At 32.5% G+C, this 22,521-nt stretch overlaps 4 protein-coding genes across 4 annotated transcripts; all 4 read right to left on the bottom strand.

Annotated features, from left to right (window-relative positions):
- Window positions 1-2,765: 2,765 nt before the first annotated feature.
- On the bottom strand, window positions 2,766-4,995 carry LOC135125124 (carboxylic ester hydrolase-like). Its single transcript, XM_064050478.1, has 6 exons — window positions 4,697-4,995; window positions 4,507-4,652; window positions 3,627-4,461; window positions 3,279-3,578; window positions 3,105-3,231; window positions 2,766-3,048 (listed from the first exon to the last, which is right to left on the bottom strand). Exons 1-6 carry the CDS (start codon window positions 4,734-4,736, stop codon window positions 2,856-2,858), a joined length of 1,641 nt encoding a protein of 546 aa, XP_063906548.1. The 5' UTR covers window positions 4,737-4,995; the 3' UTR covers window positions 2,766-2,855.
- A 6,014-nt stretch (window positions 4,996-11,009) lies between these two features.
- LOC135125131 (venom carboxylesterase-6-like) lies at window positions 11,010-13,132 on the bottom strand. The gene is made up of 5 exons (XM_064050486.1): window positions 12,673-13,132; window positions 11,790-12,624; window positions 11,437-11,736; window positions 11,264-11,390; window positions 11,010-11,212 (listed from the first exon to the last, which is right to left on the bottom strand). The coding sequence occupies exons 1-5, from the start codon at window positions 12,853-12,855 to the stop codon at window positions 11,023-11,025; spliced, it is 1,635 nt and encodes a 544-aa protein (XP_063906556.1). The 5' UTR covers window positions 12,856-13,132; the 3' UTR covers window positions 11,010-11,022.
- Window positions 13,133-17,032: 3,900 nt separating this feature from the next.
- Window positions 17,033-19,285, bottom strand: LOC135125132 (venom carboxylesterase-6-like). Its single transcript, XM_064050487.1, has 7 exons — window positions 19,084-19,285; window positions 18,963-19,029; window positions 18,763-18,911; window positions 17,891-18,719; window positions 17,545-17,838; window positions 17,365-17,494; window positions 17,033-17,314 (listed from the first exon to the last, which is right to left on the bottom strand). The coding sequence occupies exons 2-7, from the start codon at window positions 18,997-18,999 to the stop codon at window positions 17,137-17,139; spliced, it is 1,617 nt and encodes a 538-aa protein (XP_063906557.1). The 5' UTR covers window positions 19,000-19,029; window positions 19,084-19,285; the 3' UTR covers window positions 17,033-17,136.
- A 147-nt stretch (window positions 19,286-19,432) lies between these two features.
- On the bottom strand, window positions 19,433-21,421 carry LOC135125130 (carboxylic ester hydrolase-like). The gene is made up of 6 exons (XM_064050485.1): window positions 21,315-21,421; window positions 21,124-21,266; window positions 20,246-21,077; window positions 19,899-20,198; window positions 19,716-19,842; window positions 19,433-19,667 (listed from the first exon to the last, which is right to left on the bottom strand). The coding sequence occupies exons 1-6, from the start codon at window positions 21,361-21,363 to the stop codon at window positions 19,478-19,480; spliced, it is 1,641 nt and encodes a 546-aa protein (XP_063906555.1). The 5' UTR covers window positions 21,364-21,421; the 3' UTR covers window positions 19,433-19,477.
- Window positions 21,422-22,521: the final 1,100 nt, after the last annotated feature.

The raw sequence follows: 22,521 nt of genomic DNA, 5'->3' as shown, positions 1-22,521 counted from the left end.
TTTCGCCCCTTTCGTCCTGTTTCGTCCTTTTCTTCCTTTTTCGTCCTTTTCATCTTTTTGGTCCTTTTCGTCCTTTTTCGTCCTTTTTCGGCCTTATTGGCCTTTTTCGTCCTGTTTCGTCCTTATTATCCTTTTTCGTCCTTTTCGTCTTTTTTCGTCCTTCTAGTTCTTTTTCGTCCTTTTTCGTTTTTTCGTCCTTTTCGTCCTTTTTCGTCCTGTTTCGTTCTTTCTCGTCCTTTTTCGTCCTTTTCATCTTTTGAGTACTTTTTCGTCATTTCTCGTCCTTTTAATCCATTTTCGTCCTTTTTCGTCCTTCTCGTCCTTTTTCGTCTTTTTCGTCCTCCTTCGTTCTTTTTCGTTGTTTTTGTCCTTTTCGTCGTTTTCGTTCTTTTTCGTCCTTTTCGTCCTTTTCCGTCCTGTTTCGTCCTTTTCGTTGTTTTCGTCCTTTTTTGTCCTTTTGGTCCTTTTTCATCCTTTTCGTCTTTACTCGTCCTTTTTCATCATTTTTTGTCTTTTCGTCCTTTTTCGTCCTTTTTCGTCCATTTCGTCCTTTTTGGTCCTTTTTCGTCCTTTGTTTTTTTCGTACTGTTTCGTCCTTTTCGTCCTTTTTCGGCCTTATTGGCCTTTTTCGTCCTGTTTCGTCCTTATTATTCCTTTTCGTCCTTTTTCGTCCTTTTTCGTCCTTCTAGTTCTTTTTCGTCCCTTTTCGTCCTTATTTGTCCTTTGTCGCCCTTTTTCGTCCTATTCGTCTTTTTCATCCTTTGCCTTCCTTCTTCCTCCTTTTTCGTCCTTTTCGTCCTTTTCGTCCTTTGAGTATGTTTTCGTCATTTTTCGTCCTTTTTCGTTCTTTTTCGTCCTTTTCGTCCTCTTTCGTCCTTTTCATCCTGTTTCGTTCTTTTTCGTTTTTTTTGTCCTTTTCGTCCTTTTTCGTCTTTTTTCGTCCTGTTTCGTTCTTTTTCGTCCTGTTTCGTCCTGTTCGTCCTATTCGTTCTTTTTTGTCCTTTTCATCCTTTTTCATCCTGTCCGTCTTTACTCGTCCTTTTTCATCATTTTGTGTCTTTTCGTCCTTTTCGTCCTTTATCGTCCTTTTTTGTTTTTTTTTCGTACTGTTTCGTCCTTTTTCGTCCTTATTCGTCCTTTCTCGTCCTTTTTTGTCCTTTCTCTTCCTTTTCGTCCTTCTTCGTCCTTTTTAGTCCTTTTTCGTCCTTTTTCGTCCTTATCGTCCTTTTTCGTCCTTTTTCGTCCTTTTCGTCCTTTTTCGTCCTTATTCGTCCTTCTAGTTTTTTTTCCTCATTTTTCGTTTTTTTTTGTCCTTTTCGTCCTTTTTCGTCCTTTTCGTTCTTTTTCGTCCTTTCCGTCCTTTTTCGTCCTGTTTCGTTCTTTTTCGTCCTTTTTCGTCCTGTTCGTCTTTTGAGTACTTTTTCGTCATTTCTCGTCCTTTTAGTCCATTTTCGTCCTTTTTCGTCCTTTTCGTCCTTCTTCGTCCTTTTCGTCCTGTTTCGTTCTTTTTCGTTTTTTTTGTCCTTTTCGTCGTTTTCGTTCTTTTTCGTCCTTTTCGTCCTTTTTCGTCCTGTTTCGTCCTTTTCGTTCTTTTCGTCCTTTTTTGTCCTTTTGATCCTTTTTCATCCTTTCCGTCTTTACTCGTCCTTTTTCATCATTTTTTGTCTTTTCGTCCTTTTTCGTCCTTTTTCGTCCATTTCGTCCTTTTTGGTCCTTTTTCGTCCTTCTTTGTTTTTTTCGTACTGTTTCGTCCTTTTCGTCCTGTTTCGTTCTTTTTCCTAATTTTTCGTCCTTTTCGTCCTTTTCGTTCTTTTCGTTCTTTTTTGTCCTTTTCGTCCTTTTTCATCCTGTCCGTCTTTACTCGTCCTTTTTCATCATTTTTTGTCTTTTCGTCTTTTTGGTCCTTTTTCGTCCATTTCGTCCTTTTTGGTCCTTTTTCGTCCTTTTTTGTTTTTTTTTTTCGTATTGTTTCGTCCTTTTTCGTCCTGTTTCGTTCTTTTCGTCCTATTTCGACCTTTTCGTGTTTTTTCGTCCTGTTTCGTCCTTTTGCGTCCTTTTTCGCCTCTTCATCCTTTTTCGTCTTTTTGCTCATTTTCGTCCTGTTTTTGAGTTAATTTTGGAACCTCGTTTTTTTTGAAAATTTAAACCTGTCTTGAAATTCTACGTCTGTTTGGAAAGAATTTGAAGGTTTTATCAGGTACTAGCCCCATCCATCCGCCCTCTTCTCTTAGAGGGTATCTCATTTGCCAAAATCGGTCTTATCTTGACGAGTACTAATGATTAACTTTTACAAAAATTGATGATAATTTGGAAACATTACGAGTTGACTTATGTGCGTAAGGCAGGAATTTTGAATATCTTCTCTAGAATTTAGTTGGGTATGCTTTAGTGGATTTTTCTTTTATTGGGTTTGTTTTTGTTTATAATTTATAAATTTCTTATTACATGTTTTTAATTAATGAAAAATAACAAATTGTTTTATTAATAGTAATGCACAACGATTAATGACCACTGGTATCGCAGTGAATAGTTAATCCGACATTTTCCACACACCCGGTATAATAATTAATAAACACTTAGGCAACCAACAATGCACTTTCTAGATTTTGTAGAGCGCAACATTTTGGTTGTATAAGGTCAAGTTTATTTATCTTCTGGTTTTTGTTACAGCATGCAAATCATAATGACAAAGCTGTTTATGTTTACAATTATATCTGAAGAATGGAAGGGATTTTATAAACAACCACAGAGAGAATGTCTGTGAATTTGGTACGTAACGGAGTACTGCCACAAATTTATTCGTAACAAAATCGTAAAACATTTACAAAATGTAATAACGTGAAAAATAATCCAAATTACAGTTCGTCTTTACCAGAAATCAAATTTTCGCCCTCTTTAAAGTTCAAGGACTTCCAAAAGCTTTTACTAGTCGCTAGTTCGTCGGTGGTTTTGAGCTGAATATCGCCAGGTTCAAACCCATTTACTTCAAGATATGTCAGCTCGTTATAACCCGTGGGTTTCCAGTCTACACCACCCAAAGTAGGTTTGCTACAACGCGAATACATAATAAAAAATTATAATTATGGTACATCGGTACTACTTACCCAGTTTTTGCAAACGCTACTAACATATCCAGAAGTACGTCTTTCATTTTGTGTTCGTCGGGAGTTAAAGGTATGGGCATGTACGTTGGTCCGAAGAAGTACTTAATGTCGGCACCATGACCAACAACTACAAAATTACGATTTAAACACGATCATTTTAAAGAAAAACGGTACTTTTTTGCTCGTTGTTGTCTCCCGGATAGCCGAACAGGTAATAATAGACTGGAGATTTGTTCACTTTGGCTTGCATACGTACTGCCGTTTCTGCTTCATTGAGGAAAAACCGATCGCTAAAAATCTGGATCAATTTTAGTACATTTTCTTTATTGATGTGTTCGTCACCAAGGTAATGTTCTTTGATTTTTCTGGCAGTACTTTTCCACAACGACGACGGTAAAGTGTAATTAAATTCTAAGAAAGCTGGAGCCCAGTCTTCCCAATGGGCATCAATATTGTCTAGATCTTCCATGAAGACTTAATAATTGAATTAGACAAGGTGGTACCGAATGAGGACTTACTTACACATTACAGGGAAGAACCCTTCATGGACTGCCATAGACGCAATCCACGGTACGTCGTATACGTCCCCATTCTTCAGTAAGTAGTACGGATCTGCACTTAAAAAGGGATTCGGGCCTCCTTTTTCAATGACAGGTCCAAACGGGACGCAAGGCATGAATTTATAGTTAAAAAACAACGAAAGTTTGTCTAAGAGATGTCGGTAGGGTCGCTGCTTCAAACAATCAACCATTACTCGAGTGGAAGTCGTAGGACATCCCACTGCATCAGATAGTTTCTTAGCCCTCATCAAAGGGTGTTCTTGGACGGAAAACGGGTTCAAAGCGAGACCGCTCTGAGCAAACCCTCGATGGAACAAACCTCTCGAAAGCTTAGAAAAGTAGTGCAAATGGACACTTGAACCTCCAGCTGACAATCCATTGATTGTTACAGAGTTTGGGTTTCCGCCAAAACTAGCTATATTGTCTCGAACCCACTTCAAAGCCAGTGTTTGGTCTTTAAGACCGGTGTTTCCAGGTACTACATCGTCTTCGGTACTTAAGAAACCCAAAATTCCCAAACGATAGTTAAAGTTGACGTAGATTACGTCCCGATCCATCAAATGGGTCGGGGGGGAGTAGGCGTTACCACTGCCATACAAATATGCCCCTCCATGGATGTGTACGACGACATCTAGGTTTTCGTCAGGATTTGGACTCTCACGGGGTACAAAAACATTAATATAGAGACAGTCTTCATCGCCTGTTATTTCACTAGGATTAATCATACTAGTTTGGGCACATTGGAATAACGAGGTGGCATTCCAGACACCACTCCAAGGATCAACGGGTTCAGGTTCCTGGTAGTACTAATTGTGAAAAAATTATCTAAAATAATAACTTACCTCAAAACGTCGCTCTCCAATTGGTGGTTTAGCAAAAGGGATGCCTTCAAATGCCGAAAATTTTCTACCTTCGAAGGAAACTTTGTGGTGGCCGCGAATCTCCCCAAGAGGTGTTTTCACTAGGGGGAGTTTCTCACCGGAAACACCTTAAAAAACGCTTGAAAAAAATATAAAACTACGCACGATTTACCTAAAGTGAGGAGCGTGAGGAAGGCGAGAAGTACCAACATTTTACGAACTGTCACAATGTTTAAGTAATATTTCCACCGTGTGATCAAAACCGAAGGTCACCGGACTATTTATAGTGCAATGGTTAATGGTACACCTGTTATCTATATTTTTCGATTATCGCAAAAGTGAGATATGTTTTTTAATGAAAGTCATGATGACCCTGAAAATTTTCTTGCTCACTGTGTTCGTTAATATAGTGTAAATTTTATGTACACTAATCAGTTAAAGTAAATTCTCCATGTTTATTTGTGTTAATTCCTAAGCGTAAGCTAAGGGAGTATTGTAATCGAGTCCACTGGATGACTGGCTACTTTTATGTTTTCTCGATCTTTCATGACACCTAGAGCACGACAAAATAGGTCTCTCGTTTCCGTCTGTCCGATTTTTTATTAGACAGTGATAATTTCCGGTTGTGCATATAAGTGTATTAGGCATACTAGATAAAAAGCTAATTAAATTTTGGATATACATCCCCACCAACAATAGGATGACGTCATCTCCAAAAATTGATGACGTCACTTCAAAATTATTCGTTTCCTCGATTTTTCAAATTCTTGATTTTAATTTTTCATTTTTTCATTTTTTGATTTTTTTTCTCGTTTTTATATCTTAATTTTTCCAGTTCTTCTTTCTGCTTTATAATTTTTCGGTTATTTAATTTTTCAAATTTCCAAGCTTTGATTTTTCAATTCCTCGATATCCAATTTTAATGTTTTTTAATTTTTGAATTTCTGTTTCTTTTTCAAATTTTTGTTTCTTCGATTTTTTTAAGTTTTTCATTTCCAATTTCTAGATTTTTCAAAGTTTTCATTTTATTCATTTTTCATTTTTCGATTTTGAATTTTTCGTTTCGGTTTTTTATTTATTTTCTTTATTTTTTCAGCTATCCGAATTTTTAATGTTTCAATTTTTTCTCAATTTTAATTTCTTCAGGTTTTCGTTTCTTCAAATTTTCTGTTTGCGAATTTTCAATTTTCCATTTTAGATTAAATTTTTCAGTTTTTCAATTTCCCAACATTTGAATTTTTCAATCTTTAAATTTTGAACTTTTTCGGTTTGGAATATTTCGTTTCGGTTTTTCTTTTCTTTATTTTTTCAATTATTCGATTTTTCAATGCTTCGAGTTTTTTCAATTTTTATTTTCCCAGTTTTTTGTTTCTTCAAATTTTAGATTTGCGATTTTTCAGTTTTTCATTTTAGATTTTGCAATTTTTCCATTTAAAATTCCCCGAGCTTCCAATTTTTAATTTTTCATTTTTTCAATTTTTCTAGTTCCAATTTTTCAGTTTTTCTTTTTTTGTTTCTTCAATTTTACGATATGCTATTCTCCGAGTTTTCATTTTTAAATTTTTCAGTTTTTCGATTTTTCAACTTTTAGATTTTTACTTTTTCGTTTCCTCAGTTTTTGACTTGCAATTTTTCTAGTTTTCGTTTTAAATGTGTAATAATTATAATTTAAAATTTTTTTCACTCTTTCAGTTTTACGATTTTAGAGTTTTGCCTTTTCTCAATTATTGGAATTTAAAACATTTTCATTTATTCGATTTTTATATTTTGTAATTTTGAATTTTTCAATTTCTCGACATTTAATTTTGAGTGTTTCGATCTTTCATTGTTACAGTTTTTCGATTTTACAATTTTTGGGTTTTTCAATTTTTTGATTCGACTTTTTTCTTTCCAATTTTTCGATTCATAAATTTTTTCGTTTTTTAATTTCTCCATTGTTTGTTTTTAAATATTCCAATTTTTTGTTTCTCCAGTTCTTCGATTTGCAATTTTTTGATTTTCCACTTTACGATTTTGTCATTTTTCGTTTTTTCAGTTTTTTGTTTTTGCATTTTTTTCTGAATTTTTTATTTTTCGATTTTCAACTTTTCATCTTTTTGAATATAAAAAAAGTGGAAAAATTGCAAAATTGTAAAATTGAAAAACCGAAAAATTATGAAGAAATAATCTAAAAATTGGAAATCAATAACTTGGAAAAATTGAAGAAACGAAAAACTGAAAATCGAAGGATTAATTGAGATTTTTAAAATCGAAAAAGTTTTAATTTCTTCAGTTTTTCAGTTCTTCAAATTTTCGTTTTGCGATTTTTCATTTTAGATTTGCAATTTTTGGATTTAAAATATTGCGAGTTTTCAATTTTTAATTTTATAATTATTCGATTTTCATTTTTCATTTCTTCAGTTTTTCTATTTGCAATTTTTCAGTTTTTGTTTTTTTATTGTTTCATACAATATGCTATACTCCGAGTTTTCATTCTTAAATTTTTCGGTTTTTCGAATTTTCAATTTTAAAATTTTTTACTTTTTCGTTTTTTTTTAATTTTAGATTTTTCAATTTTTCGTTAGTTCAATTTTGGATTTGCAACTTTTCTAGTTTTCGTTTTAAATGTGTAATAATTATAATTTAAAAAATTATTCACTTTTTCAATTTTACGATTTGGCGATATTTAATTTTTCAGTTTTTCGAACTTTCAATGTTAAAGTTTTTCTATTTTACAATTTTGACGATTCTATAATTTTTCGATTTTATAATGTGTGTTTTCCAATTTTCCCATTCGATTTGTTTTTCTTTCCAATTTTTCGATTCATTAAGTTTTTCGTTTTTTTAGTTTTTAAATCTTTAATTTTTTGTTTCTTCAGTGCTTTTCGCAATTTTTTGATTTTTTAATTTTTCGTTTTTTCGGTTTTTGATTTTTCAATTGCACGTTTTTGGAATTTTTCTATTTTTCAGTTATTGGATTTTCGAACTTTTTTATGTAAACAACTTTTCAATTTTTCGATTTTTAATTTTTCAGTCTTTCAGTCTTTCGATTTTACAATATTTCGCTTTTTCGATTTTGCACTTTTTAATTTTAAATTTCTGTTTCTTTTTCAAATTTTTGTTTCTTCGATTTTTAAGTTTATCATTTCCAGTTTCTAGATTTTTCAAAGTTTTCATTTTATTCATTTTTTTTTAATTTTGCGATTTCCCAAATTTTAAATTTTTTTGTTTTGATTTGAAAAGTCGAAAAACCAAAAAGTCCGAAAAAACGGAAATATCGAAAAATTTCAGATTGAAAAACAGAAAAATTATAAAATCAGAACATTGAAAAACAAGAAAAATTGCAAACCAAAAATTTGAAGAAACGAAAAACTGAAAAATTGAAAAATGGAAATAGTGAAAAATCGTTCAGTTTTTTTATTTATTTTCTATATTTTTTCAGTTAGTCGAATTTTTAATGTTTCATTTTTTTTCAATTTTAATTTTTTCAGATTTTCGTTTCTTCAAATTTTCTGTTTGCGATTTTTCAATTTTTCATTTTAGATTTTGTAAATTTTCGATTTATTTAAAATTTCCGAGTTTACAATTTTCAATTTTTCGATTCTTTCATTTTTCATTTCTTCAATTTCTATATTTGCAATTTCTCAGTAGATCTTTTTTTTATTGTTTCTTCAATTTTACGACATGCTATTGAATTTTTCAGTTTTTCAATTTCCCAACATTTGAATTTTTCAATTTTTAAATTTTGAACTTTTTCGGTTTGAGTTTCTTGAGTTTTTAGTTTTTAATTTCCCCTTTTTTCGATTTGGAATTTTTCGTTGCGGTTTTTCTTTTCTTTATTTTTTCAATTATTCGATTTTTCAATGCTTCGATTTTTTTTTTCAATTTTTATTTTCTCAGTTTTTTGTTTCTTCAAATTTTAGATTTGCGATTTTTCAGTTTTTCATTTTAGATTTTGCAATTTTTCCATTTAAAATTCCCCGAGTTTCCAATTTTTAATTTTTCATTTCTTCAATTTTTCTACTTCCAATTTTTCAGTTTTTCTTTTTTTCTTTCTTCAATTTTACGATATGCTAATCTTCGAGTTTTCATTTTTAAATTTTTCAGTTTTTCGATTTTTCAACTTTTAGATTTTTACTTTTTCGTTTCTTCAATTTTTCTAGTTTTCGTTTTAAGTCTGTACTAATTATAATTTAAAAGTTTTTTCACTCTTTCAGTTTTACGATTTTAGAGTTTTGCCTTTTCTCAATTATTGGAATTTAAAACATTTTCATTTATTCGATTTTTCAATTTTGTAATTTTGAATTTTTCAATTTCTCGACATTTAATTTTGAGTATTTCGATCTTTCATTGTTACAGTTTTACGATTTTACAATTTTTGGGTTTTCCAATTTTTTGATTCGGGTTTTTTTTTCCAATTTTTCGATTCATAAATTTGTTTCGTTTTTTAATTTCCCCATTTTCAGTTTTTAAATGTTTCAATTTTTTGTTTCTCCAGTTCTTCGATTTGCAATTTTTTGATTTTCCACCTTTACGATTTTGTCATTTTTCATTTTTTCAGTTTTTTGTTTTGGCATTTTTTTCTGAATTTTTTATTTTTCGATTTTCAACTTTTCATCTTTTCGAATCAAAAAAATGGAAAAATTGCAAAATTGTAAAATTGAAAAACTGAAAAAATATGAAAAAATAATCTAAAGATTGGAAATCAATAACTTGGAAAAATTGAAGAAACGAAAAACTGAAAATCGAAGGATTAATTGAGAAATTTAAAATCGAAAAAGTTTTAATTTCTTCAGTTTTTCATTTCTTCAAATTTTCGTTTTGCGATTTTTCATTTTAAATTTCCAATTTTTCCATTTAAAATATTGCAAGTTTTCAATTTTTAGTTTTACAATTATTCGATTTTCATTTTTCATTTCTTCAGTTTTTTGCAATTTTTCAGTTTTTCTTTTTTTATTGTTTCATACAATATGCTATTCTCCGAGTTTTCATTCTTAAATTTTTCAGTTTTTCGATTTTTCAATTTTAAAATTTTTTACTTTTTAGTTTTTTTTAATTTTAGATTTTTTCAATTTTTCGTTTGTTCAATTTTGGATTTGCAATTTTTCTAGTTTTCGTTTTAAATGTATAATAATTATAATTTAAAAAATTATTCACTTTTTCAATTTTACCATTTGTTAACATTTAATTTTTCAGTTTTTCGAACTTTCAATGTTAAAGTTTTTCTACTTTACAATTTTGACGATTCTATAATTTTTCGATTTTATAATGTTTGTGTTTTCCAATTTTCCCATTCGATTTGTTTTTTCTTTCCAATTTTTCGATTCAATTGTTTCTTCAGTACTTCTTTTCGCAATTTTTTGATTTTGTAATTTTTCGTTTTTTCGGTTTTTGATTTTTCAATTGCACGATTTTAGAATTTTTCTATTTTTCAGTTATTGGATTTTAGAACTTCTTCATTTAAACAACTTTTCAATTTTTCGATTTTTAATTTTTCAGTTTTTCGATTTTGCAATTTTTAATTTTAAATTTCTGTTACTTTTTCAAATTTTTGTTTCTTCGATTTTTTAAGTTTTTCATTTCCAGTTTCTAGATTTTTCAAAGTTTTCATGTTATTCATTTTTTATTTTTAATTTTGCGATTTTCCAATTTTTACATTTTTTTGTTTTGATTTGAAAAGTGGAAATACCCAAAGTCCGAAAAAACTGAAAAATCGAAAAATTTCAGATTGAAAAACAAGAAAAATTGCAAACGAAAAATTTGAAGAAACGAAAAACTGAAAAATTGCAAAATGAAAATAGTGAAAAATCGAAAAATTTGCAAATCGAAGAAATGAAGAAACAAAAGATTAAAATACTGAAACAGTGAAAATTGAGAAACTTAAAATAAAAAAAAAATAATAAACCGAAAAATTGATAAGAAAAAGAGCTGAATCGAATAGAAAAATTGGAAAACTCAAAAATTGTAAAATCGTAAATTGTAAAACTAACACTGACAGTTCGAAAAATTAAATATTGAGAAAATGAAAAGTAAAAAATCGAAAAATTAACAATGCAAAAACTAAAAATCGACTCCTGATTTTATAATTTTTCGTTGATTGAGTTTTTCAAATTTGCAATTTTTTATTTTTCATTTTCTCAGTTTTCCAATATGGAAATTTTAAATTTAGCAATTTTTGGATTTCGTGATTATCCGATCTTTCATTTCTTCGATTTTGCACTCTTTCGATTTTTTTGTTCTTTCGAATTCTCAAATTTACGTTTCTTCAATTTTTCCATTTTTTAGATTTTGTAGTTTCTAGTTTTTTTTTATTTTCTAATTTTTCAGTTTTGCAATTTTTCGACTTTTTTGATTCGAAAAGTTGAAAAATCGAAAAATTGAAAATTTAAATATCGAAAAATTTAAAAATGCAAATTTTGCTTTTCCATTATAATCAACCCAGTAGTTCTGAAGATGATTTCTTCGCCACATATAGGACAGACAAAGACCCGAAAAATAATTAAACCCATGCTCAAAAATTTATAGCTCGTCTTTAACAGCATTAAGATTTTCGCCTTCCAAAAAATCCAAAGACTGCCAGAACCCTCTGGTGCTCAATTCTTCCGTCGTTCTTAATTCAACTTCTTCAGGTTTGACGCCATTTACACTAAGATAAGTCAACTTATCATAGGAGGTGGGTTTCCACTCTTTTGCACCTAACTTCGCCTTTCTGGAAAACAAAAATCAAACCAAATAAACCAACAACCATTTACGTTTTTACCCATTTTTGGCAAGCGAAACTACCATTTCCAGAAGCAAATCTTTCATTTTGAGCTCGTTGGGGGTGAGCGGCGTGGGCTCAAAAAACGGACCAAAAAAGTACTTGGCGTCAGCACCATGCGTAACAACTGAAATTTGAGTCATAATTTTTTTTCAAAAAATTGAGTGACATACTTTTGTTGTCGTTGTTGTCACCAGGATAAGCAAAAATGTAATAATACACTGGCGATTTAGCTACTTTTGCTTGCATTCGAACTGACGTTTCCGCATCGGCTAGGAAAAATCTGTCGCTAAACATCTGGACTAGCTTGAGGACATTGTTTTTAGTGAAGTGGTCGTCGCCGAAATAAAATTGTTTGATTTTTTTGGAGACTGGAGCCCATTGTGACGGGTGGAGGGTGTAGTTGAATTCTAAGAACTCTGGTGCTAAATCTTCCCAGTTTTTATCAACGTAGTCCAAATCCTCGATGAAGTCTGAAAAGTTTATTATAATCAAAAACGGGAATATTTTAAACGTGAGTACTTGCTGTTGACAAGAAATAGACCTTCGTGAGACGTCGTGGAAACTACCCATGGGACATCATACACTTGCCCGTTCTTCAGTAAAATATAAGGATCTGTCGCTAGAAATGGTCTAGATCCTCCTTTTTCAACAACAGGACCAAAAGGTATACACGGCAAAAACCCATAAGTGAAGAAAGAACCAATTTTACTCAAGATGTGTTTAGACGGTCTTTGCTTCAAACACTCCACTAAACCTCTCGTCGACCTGGTAGGACACCCAACCGCCGCTCCCAGTTTTTTCGCTCTCATTAAAGGTTCCTCTTGGATCGTAAAAGGGTTCAAACCAACACCACTCTGCGAAAAACCTCTTTGAAACAAACCTCTAGACAGAGGCGAAAAATAGTGCAAGTGAACACTAGCTCCTCCAGCTGATAACCCAGTAATGGTAACAGAACTCGGGTTTCCACCAAAACTCGCGACATTATCTCGCACCCACTCCAGTGCCAAAACTTGATCCTTCAAACCATTATTTCCAGGAACCACGTCATCTTCAGTACTCAAGAACCCAAAAACCCCCAACCGGTAGTTGAAAGTGACGAAAACGACTTCGTGGTCCATCAGAAAATCGGGACGCGAGTAAGAGTGGCCGCTGCGGTACATAAAAGCACCTCCGTGGATATGAACCACGACGTCCAGATTGTCGTCAGGGTTTGGGGTTTGTCTGGGCACGTAGACGTTGACGTGAAGACAGTTTTCGTCTCCTGTGGTTTGGTCTGGATGGAGCATGAAGGTTTGGGCACACTCGGACAGAAAAGTGGCGTTCCAGGTGCCATACCAAGGTTCCACGGGTTCGGGTTCCTGTACCAACGATGCAAGATTTTGTTTCACTGTAATAGTGGTACTTACCTCGAAGCGTCTATTTCCGAGTGGGGGCTTGGCGAAAGGAATGCCTTCGAAAGCGGAAAAGGTGCGACCTTCATGGGACGTTTTGTGGTACCCTTGGACTGTACCAAGGGGTGTCAGTACCACAGGTTTTTGGCAATAAACGTTTAGAATTAGTAGACAAAAAATAAAAATGTTTATTAACATGTTGCTCGAACTTGTTTAATTCGTCATTAGTGAACCAAGGTACAAGATAAGGAAAAATCTGTTTGTTTACTTTATAGATATACGAGTCATTACTACTTCACACTTGTTATCGTTACAAAATATATTATGCAATTCATGCTTGACTTTTATTATACACTGAATTTACAAATCGGTTCTAGCGCTCTGTTCCAACTTTTTAAAAAAATGCCAAAACTGGACGGGAGCCAGGTCGTCGACTATTTTTAAAGTAATGTCTTCTGTTCTTGGACCTCTGATGTCAAGTGTTAGTTTTACAATTTTTGAGTTTTCCAATTTTTCGATTCGATTCAGCTCTTTTTCTTATCAATTTTTTGGTTTCTTAATTTTTTTCGATTTTAAGTTTCTCAATTTTCACTGTTTCAGTATTTTAATCTTTCGTTTCTTCATTTCTTCGATTTGCAATTTTTCGATTTTTCACTATTTCCATTTTGCAATTTTTCAGTTTTTCGTTTCTTCAAATTTTTGGACTGCAATTTTTCTTGTTTTTCAATGTTCTGATTTTATAATTTTTCTTTTTTTCAATCTGAAATTTTTCGATTTTTCAGTTTTTTCGGACTTTTTGGTTTCTCGACTTTTCAAATCAAAACAAAAAATGTAAAAATTGGGAAATCGCAAAATTAAAAATAAAAAATGAATAAAATGAAAACTTTGAAAAATCTAGAAATTGGAAATGAAAACTTCAAAAATCGAAGAAACAAAAATTTGAAAAAGAAACAGAAATTTAAAATTAAAAAGTGCAAAATCGGAAAAGCGAAATATTGTAAAATCGAAAAACTGACAAATTAAAAATCGAAAAATTGAAAAGTTGTTTAAATGAAAAAGTTCTAAAATCCAATAACTGAAAAATAGAAAAATTCTAAAAACGTGCAATTGAAAAATCAAAAACCGAAAAAACGAAAATTACAAAATCAAAAAATTGCGAAAAGAAGCACTGAACAAAAAATTATAGATTTAAAAACTAAAAAACGAAAAACTTAATGAATCGAAAAATTGGAAAGAAAAAACAAATCGAATGGGAAAATTGGAAAACACAAACATTATAAAATCGAAAAATTATAGAATCGTCAAAATTGTAAAGTAGAAAAACTTTAACATTGAAAGTTCGAAAAACTGAAAAATTAAATGTCGACAAATCTTAAAATTGAAAAAGTGAATAATTTTTTAAATTACAATTATTACACATTTAAAACGAAAACTAGAAAAATTGCAAATCCAAAATTGAACAAACGAAAAATTGAAAAATCTAAAATTAAAAAAAAACTAAAAAGTAAAAAAATTTTAAATTGAAAAATCGAAAAACTGAAAAATTTGAGGAATGAAAACTCGGAGAATAGCATATTGTATGAAACAATAAAAAAACAAAAACTGAAAAATTGCAAATAGAAAAACTGAAGAAATTAAATCTTTTTCGATTTTAAATTTCTCAATTAATCCTTCGATTTTCAGATTTTCGTTTCTTCAATTTTTCTAAGTTATTGATTTCCAATCTTTAGATTATTTCTTCACAATTTTCCGCTTTTTCAATTTTACAATTTTGCAATTTTTCCATTTTTTTTATTCGAAAAGATGAAAAGTTGAAAATCGACAAATAAAAAATTCAGAAAAAATGCAAAAGCAAAAAACTGAAAAAACGAAAAATTACAAAATCGTAAAGGTGGAAAATCAAAAAATTGCAAATCGAAGAACTGGAGAAACAAAAAATTGAAACATTTAAAAACTAAAAATGGAGAAATTAAAAAACGAAAAAATTTATGAATCGAAAAATTGGAAAGAAAAAACTCGAATCAAAAAATTGGAAAACCCAAAAATTGTAAAATCGACAAACTGTAACAACGAAAGATCGAAGCACTCAAAATTAAATGTCGAGAAATTGAAAATTTCAAAATTGCAAAATTGAAAAATCGAATAAATGAAAATGTCTTAAATTCCAATAATTGAGGAAAGGAAAAACTCTAAAATCGTAGAACTGAAAGAGTGAAAAAAATTTTAAATTATAATTATTACAGATTTAAAACGAAAACTAGAAAAATTGCAAATCAAAAACTGAAGAAACGAAAAAGTAAAAATCTAAAAGTTGAAATATCGAAAAACTGAAACATTTAAAAATGAAAACTCGGAGAATAGCAGATCGTAAAATTGAAGAAACAAAAAAAGAAAAACTGAAAAATTGGAACTAGAAAAATTGAAGAAATGAAAAATTAAAAATTTGAAACTCGGGAAATTTTAAATTGAAAAATCGAATAATTGAAAAAATAAAGAAAAGAAAAACCGAAACGAAAAATTTCAAATCGAAAAAATGGAAAAATTAAAAACTAAAAACTCAAGAAACTCAAATCGAAAAAGTTCAAAATTTAAAGATTGAAAAATTCAAATGTTGGGAAATTAAAAAACTGAAAAATTTAATGGCATGTCGTAAAATTGAAGAAACAATAAAAAAAAGATCTACTGAAACATAGCAAATATAGAAATAGAAGAAATGAAAAATGAAAGAATCGAAAAATTGAGAATTGTAAACTCGAAATTTTAAATAAATCGAAAATTTACAAAATCTAAAATGAAAAATTGAAAATTCGCAAACAGAAAATTTGAAGAAACGAAAACCTGAAAAAATTAAAATTGAAAAAAAATTGAAACATTAAACATTCGAATAGCTGAAAAAATAAAGAAAATAAATTAAAAAACCGAAACGAAAAATTCAAAATCGAAAAATGAAAAATTAAAAACTGAAACTCAGGAAACTCAAATCGAAAAAGTGCAAAATATAAGTACACATTGAAAGATTCAATAGTTGGAAAATTGAAAAACTCGAAAAATTGTAAATCAAAAAACTGAACGATTTTTCACTATTTCCATTTTGCAATTTTTCAGTTTTTCGTTTCTTCAAATTTTTGGTTTGCAATTTTTCTTGTTTTTCAATGTTCTGACTTTATAATTTTTCTTTTTTTCAATCTGAAATTTTTCGATTTTTCAGTTTTTTCGGACTTTTTGGTTTTTCGACTTTTCAAATCAAAACAAAAAAATGTAAAATTTGAGAAATCGCAAAATTAAAAATAAAAAATGAACAAAATGAAAACTTTGAAAAATCTAGAAATTGGAAATGAAAAACTTAAAAAATCGAAGAAACAAAAATTTGAAAAAGAAACAGAAATTTAAAATTAAAAAGTGCAAAATCGAAAAAGCGGAATATTGTAAAATCGAAATATTGAAAATAAAGAAATGGATGCGAAAAATGGATAAATGAGAAATTCAAAAATTAAAAAAATTTAAAATTGGAAAATCAAAGCTTGGAATTTTGAAAAATTGAATAACCGAAAAATTATAAAGCAGAAAATTTTAAGCCCGCCCACCTGCCCTATCTCAATTGTAATGATTTTCTCTTATTCGTCGTCAACTATGGGGGCGGAGCTCAAGTGCAAAATACTTATTTCTTTACAAGGAATTAAAAACATTACTATCGTGTTGGTCAAAGAGTGCTATGTATATTAAGAAAAAAAGGAAAGATGTAACACCCCGCCCACCCACCCCATCTCAATTGTGATGATTTTTTTATTCTTAGAAATTTAAAACACAATTTTTGTGAGGAAATATGGATTTTGCAATTAGGCTCCACCCCTCGCTCTGACAACGAATGAAAAATTCATCACGGTTGAGATCGAGACGGATGGGTGGGGCTTCTCTTTTGCTTTTCTTTTTTAGTTAATGCATTTAGTTTTCTTTGCACTTAAGAACATATTTTACATGGTAATTTCTCGTAGAAAAACAAGAATTTTACAATTAAGCTCCGTCCCTCGGCTTACGACGAATAGAAAAAAATAATCAGAATTGAGACAGGGTGGGTGGGCGGTGCCTATATTTTGTCTTTTTTTTTCTTAAAATGCATAACCATATTTTCACAACATGAAATTTAAGACATGGTAAAATAGTACATTTTTGCAAGGAAATATGGATTTTGGAATTATAGAAATTTTGCTTTTGAGTATTGTGTTGGTCAAAGAATACTATGTATATTAAGAAAAAAGGCAAGCTATAAAAACTATATTTAATACATTTAGTTTTTCTTTGCACTTAAGAACATATTTTACAAGGTAATTTCTCGTTGCGTCATAATGACAACACATTAGTGAACCAAGGTACAAGATAAGGAAAAATCTGTTTGTTTACTTTATAGATACGAGTAATTACAACTTCACACTTGTTATCGATACAAAATATATTATGCAATTCATGCTTGACTTTTAGAGTTTACAAATCGATTCTGGCGCTCTGTTCCAACTTTTCCAAAAATTGCCAAAATTTGAGGGGAGCCAGTTCGTCGACTTCTTTTAAAGTAATGTCTTCTGTTCTTGGACCTTTGATGTCAAGGTAAGTCAATTTATCGTCTTTGGTGGGCTTCCACTCGACTCCTGGGATGCTCGGTGTTCTAAAATTTTACTGTCTCACTGCAGTACCTACTCAAGTTGCTATATTTACCCCGTTTTTGCAAAAGAAATGAATATGTCTAAGAAAATATTCCTCAAAAGTAATTCATCTTCAGTTAAAGCGTCTGGAGCTAAGATAGTAGGTCCAAATAAATATTTAGCGTCGACACCATGACTCACATCTACAAAGACAGATTAATTTTATTAGTAGCCAAAGTCGATACCAACTTACACTTATCGTCTTCCTTTTTGTACCTAAAGTAGTAGTAATACACTGGCGATTTTGTAACGCTTGCTTGAATTCTAGCAACATTTTGCCCGTCTACTGTGAAAGTCCTGTCTCCATACATGTTACACAGAATGTCAAAATTTTCGGCATTAATTGCTTTGTCGTCAAAGTAGAAATTTTTAATCCGTTCCCACGTACTCGACCATAAAGAACTGCCGATGGTGTAGTTGAAATCCAGAAGAATTGGTCCAAACCGTTGCCAGTCAGTGTTAAAATCGAAAACATCTTTCGGAAGGACTAGAATCACTAAATTAAGACGACCAAAATAGTTTAAATTGTCATTAGTTACACATATCGAGCAAGTGGCCTTCATCAGCCACATTCGAACTAATCCACGGCAAATCGTTGACTTTTCCTTTTTTCAATAACTCGTATGGGTGTTCTTTCAAAAACGGGTTCGACCCTTTTTCCACAACAGGCGCGAAGGGAGAAATCGGGATTGTAGAATACCCAAAAAATAGCCCCATTTGACTAAGAAGCTGCCTGTGGTGTCTTTGTTTCAAACACTTAACCAAGATTGTCGTGTCTGAAACCGGACATCCCACAGCGTCCGCCAAAATTTTTGCTTTCTCTAACGCTCCCTCTTGAATTGAAAACGTATTCGCCGCTACCCCGCTCTGGGAATACCCTTTATGGAACAACCCTTTCGACATCTCAGATAAGTAATGGAAATGCACGCTTCCACCCCCTGCTGATATTCCATGTATGGTCACCGACTCAGGGTTACCCCCAAAACTCGCTATATTGTCCTGAACCCACTTCAGAGCCAACACTTGGTCTTTCAACCCATTGTTACCAGAAACCACGTCGTCTTCAGTACTCAAGAAACCCAAAATCCCTAAACGGTAGTTCAAGCTAACCAAAACGAGTTCTTTGTCCATCAAGACCACCGGATTGGCGAAAAATTGACCACTAGCGTACATATAGGCGCCTCCGTGGATGTGCACCATGACGTCTAGCTTGTCGTCGGGGTTGGGGTTTTCACGAGGAACGTAAACGTTAACGTGGAGACAGTCCTCATCTCCGTTGATGTCTGAGTTAAAAGTGTTAGTTTGGGCACAAAAACTGGGATGGTTGGCGCCCCAGATTCCGTTCCATGGTTCTCTGGGTTCAGGAGGCTAAGACAAAATTAGTATTCGGTTTGGGGTGAAGGGTACTTACTTCAAATCGTAGGTCACCGATGGGGGGTTTGGCGTATGGTATGCCCTCGAAGGACGAGAACGTGCGGTTTTGAATGGATTTTCGAAACGAGCCCTTTATAGATCCTAGTGGTGTTTGCACGACGGGTTGTTGGGCACAAATGTGGACCACTATGGTAAAATTAGTTTAAAGGGTGTATAAATGGTACTGAATTTATTTACCAAAAGGTAGGAGCCAGAAAAGGTGTGTCTTTGACATGGTGACTGAGCGTTTAAGTTTGTATCAGACCTGATAAATTATATAGGATGGGTTTCTAGTGGGATATAATTAAACTATTTTTACCTTGAAAACACGTTTGCTGATATGCGGAACAAGTCTGATAGTGACAACTGAAATTCGCTTTAATTTTTCAGACATCAATTAAGTCGCGCATGGTCGGTCAACAGTGGATTTAATAAAGTCATTTCAGACAATTGTATTACCTATAACAATCGCTTGCGTAAAACTGTATCAACGAAAATCGGTTTAAAATAATTGATTAAAGTTTAATGTACAGTATAAAATTGCGCAAGTATTATATAACAGATAACCTTCACTCAAAATAATGAAAAACACTTGAGACTTGTAATTAAATAGAATATGATTCATTCTAAAAGGGAACCAGATAAGAATGTGATATGGTACCACAAAGTTTCGTCATAGTGCTTTTATTGAATTTTGTACAACACTACTTAAATTAGAGTTCATCTTTGATATGCATTAAATTTTCGTTTTCAGCCAGATTCAAAGACGTCCAAAATTTCACCGGAGTGAGTTCGTCGACAGTTTTTAAAATAATATCGTCTTTTCTAGGTCCGGTAATGTCTAAATACGTTAATTTGTCACCTTCCACTGGCTCCCATTCCACTCCATCAATTTTCGGGACTCTAAAAAAAAATTCTAATTGTTGTCTGTGTTCGACAACAAACACTCACCCCGTCTTGGCATACGAAATTAGCATCCCCACAAGGACTTTTCTTACTTTTAGATCTTTCTCAGTTAGAGGTCTTGGATCAAAAACCGGCCCAAAGTAGTACCTAGCGTCGGCTCCATGAGGAACAACTAAGTACAAACATTTATTTAGGAAAAAACTACAACTTACTACTCTTTAACCATACATTTCATGTTTTCGTCATCACCCGGATATGAAAGGTAACCATAATAGACAGGCGAAGTGGCAGCTTTAGCCTGTAGCTTGACCGATTTTTCAGAATCTACAAGAAACATTCTATCCCCAATCATCTTCGTAAATTCCATGATCGCCTCTTTATCCATCTTCTTTTCCCCGAAGTAGTACTGTCTGATTTTTTTAGCAGTACTAGCCCACAGAGAATGGTCTAGCGTGTAATTAAAATCCAAAATTATTGGCGCTAAAGTTTCCCAGTCCTTGTCAAAGGTGTCAAAAGCATCACCGGAAACTAATCACACATTTACTAAAGTGTTTACTAAGATTGGGACCCCTTACATAGCATCGGAATGTATCCTTCATGGGCACAACTTGTAAAAATCACGGGCACGTCAATCACAGCCCCGCTGGCTAAAATTTCATATGGGTGTTTTGGCAAAAACGCGTCGGGACCTTTTTCCACTGCGGGCCCAAACGGGGCTACGGGTAACGTCCCAAATCCAAAGAACAATTTCATTGTGTCTAGAAGATGCTTGTATGGTTTTTGCTTCAAACACTTCACCATAGCTTTCGTGCACGAAAACGGACATCCAACTGCTTTTGCCAAAATTTTTGTCTTAGTCAGTGGTTCTTTTTGTAGCGAAAAGGAGTTAAGAGCCACACCGCTTTGGGAAAATCCTTGGCGGAACAAACCTTTGGACTGCGAAGAAAGAAAGTGCAAGTGGACGCTTGCGCCACCAGCGGATAATCCAGTCAGAGTTACAGATTTAGGGTTACCACCAAAACTTGCAATGTTGTTTTGAACCCATTTCAAGGCCAGAACTTGGTCTTTCATGCCGTTGTTTCCAGGAACGACTTCATCTTCAGTACTCAAAAAACCCAGTATTCCAACTCGGTAGTTGAAAGTAACGAAAACCACGTCTTGGTCCATTAGAACATCCGGGATGGAGTACATATGGCCGCTGCCGTACATGAACCCCCCGCCATGGATATGTACTATAACGTCTAGGTTTTTCCTAGTACTTAAAAGGTCCCGGGGTACATAAACATTGACGTAGAGACAATCTTCATCACCAATAATAACATCTGCTTGTGTTAGATTGGTCTGTGCACACTCAAACAGATGAACAGCATTCCAGGTTCCAAGCCATGGTTCTACCGGTTCCGGAGGCTAAACTCACACTTCACTAAACGTTTTTTTGCAACTAAGTACTTACCTCGAAACGTCGACTACCAATTGGTGGTTTCGCAAAAGGAATGCCTTCAAAGGCGGCGAAATCTCTGCCTTCGACCGATTTTTTGAACCACCCTTTGACGGTACCAAGTGGTGTCTGTACTATCGGGTCATCGCAAACACAGACTGGAAGAAAATTTTGCCATACTGGTAACGGTAATAATTAAAACTTACTTGAAACTTGTAATAACAGAAGTGTTAAAAACACGTCAAGGCGAAACATTGTCGGACGAAATAAACAACCGCACAGCGCTACTCAAGTGATAAATTAAATAATAGGTAATCGCTCACTTGTTTACGGTTTAGCAATTCACTATGAGTGGTGTAATTTTATCTATTTTTAGATATCATTTTATCGTTAGCTAAAGTTGTCTGTGTAAGTACCAAAGTACGTATTTTTATTATCTGCTACGAGTGGCACAATCAAATTCCATGGATTTCGACATTTCTCGTCTCCGGTTTGAACCAAATTCTCATTCTCTTGAAGACCAAAAGGCTTCCAAAAGCTCTTTGGTGGTACTTTCTTTCATGGTTTCTACACTAATAGCTTCTTTATTAAAATCCCAATCTTCAAATACGTTACTTCCAACTGACTCCATCTATCGTGGGTTTTCCAGGAAAATACTACAAATTTTTGTAAGACGAAGTCAAAAACATTGTTATCTTTTAGATTCCTACTCACATCTCTTAAATCTTTGGTGACAAAATAGATAAATTGAAAAAAATTTCTAAAAGGTATTCACAACACTACTAATGCTCCTCCCACTCGCACAAGCTCCACCCTAAAATCATTTCATGGCTCGAAGAGGAGGAACGCCGTACACAGTTATACCTAGTTGTGTCTACGTTATATGATTTTAAATATTTTTCTCTAAAAGCTGACGGCAAAGTCGTTTCTTGTATAAAAATAAAAATTTATTAAAAATATTTAGTCCTAGTCAAAATTGAATTCTTGTTTTACAGAAATGAAATGAAATAGGTTAGCAAAATGCAGAAAAGAGGTGGGCGGAGTTAAGTTTAGGTATTTCTGCAGTCTTACGAGCAAGCAATAGCCCCGCCCACCCACCCTCTCTTCATTCTGGTGATAATCCTTGATATTGTTAATTAATGACCGCATTTCTATCTTTTCCATTCCTATTCAAATCGGTTAAATGGTTGGTGAGAAAATAGATAAATTGTAAAAAAAATATATAAAAAGTATTCAGCTGGTGTTAAATAAGCATACCAGACATGAGAACTATATTAAAACGCAATATTAACCATGCTCCTCCTACTCGCATAAGCTCCACCTTATTAATCACTTCATTGGCCAGGAGAAGAGGAGTGGCGTTTACAGTTGGACTCATTCTGCCGCTTGTCAAATCAAAATCAGTTCCTACTT

This window comes from Zophobas morio, unplaced genomic scaffold (assembly GCF_036711695.1).
Source record: "Zophobas morio isolate AGI-343-1 ecotype UQ-CSIRO unplaced genomic scaffold, CSIRO_AGI_Zmor_V1 ptg000008l, whole genome shotgun sequence".
In the NCBI taxonomy this organism is placed as follows: Eukaryota; Metazoa; Arthropoda; class Insecta; order Coleoptera; family Tenebrionidae; genus Zophobas; species Zophobas morio.
Note: the sequence above shows the minus strand (reverse complement) of the source record. Positions and strands in the feature narration are given on the sequence as shown.

Coding starts and splice junctions, on each gene's coding strand:
- LOC135125124 (XM_064050478.1), bottom strand. CDS start 4,736: ATGTTGGTACTTCTCGCCTTCCTCACGCTCCTCACTTTAG. Junction 4,653..4,696: donor CCTCACGCTCCTCACTTTAG/GTAAATCGTGCG, acceptor GCGTTTTTTAAG/GTGTTTCCGGTGAGAAACTC. Junction 3,579..3,626: donor AGGGTTCTTCCCTGTAATGT/GTAAGTAAGTCC, acceptor TCAATTATTAAG/TCTTCATGGAAGATCTAGAC.
- LOC135125131 (XM_064050486.1), bottom strand. CDS start 12,855: ATGTTAATAAACATTTTTATTTTTTGTCTACTAATTCTAAACGTTTAT. Junction 12,625..12,672: donor TCGGAAATAGACGCTTCGAG/GTAAGTACCACT, acceptor TCGTTGGTACAG/GAACCCGAACCCGTGGAACC. Junction 11,737..11,789: donor AGGTCTATTTCTTGTCAACA/GCAAGTACTCAC, acceptor TAAACTTTTCAG/ACTTCATCGAGGATTTGGAC.
- LOC135125132 (XM_064050487.1), bottom strand. CDS start 18,999: ATGTCAAAGACACACCTTTTCTGGCTCCTACCTTTTG. Junction 18,912..18,962: donor TTTCTGGCTCCTACCTTTTG/GTAAATAAATTC, acceptor ATTTTACCATAG/TGGTCCACATTTGTGCCCAA. Junction 17,315..17,364: donor ATTTCTTTTGCAAAAACGGG/GTAAATATAGCA, acceptor GTAAAATTTTAG/AACACCGAGCATCCCAGGAG.
- LOC135125130 (XM_064050485.1), bottom strand. CDS start 21,363: ATGTTTCGCCTTGACGTGTTTTTAACACTTCTGTTATTACAAGTTTCA. Junction 21,078..21,123: donor TTGGTAGTCGACGTTTCGAG/GTAAGTACTTAG, acceptor GTGTGAGTTTAG/CCTCCGGAACCGGTAGAACC. Junction 19,843..19,898: donor TGATGACGAAAACATGAAAT/GTATGGTTAAAG, acceptor GTTTGTACTTAG/TTGTTCCTCATGGAGCCGAC.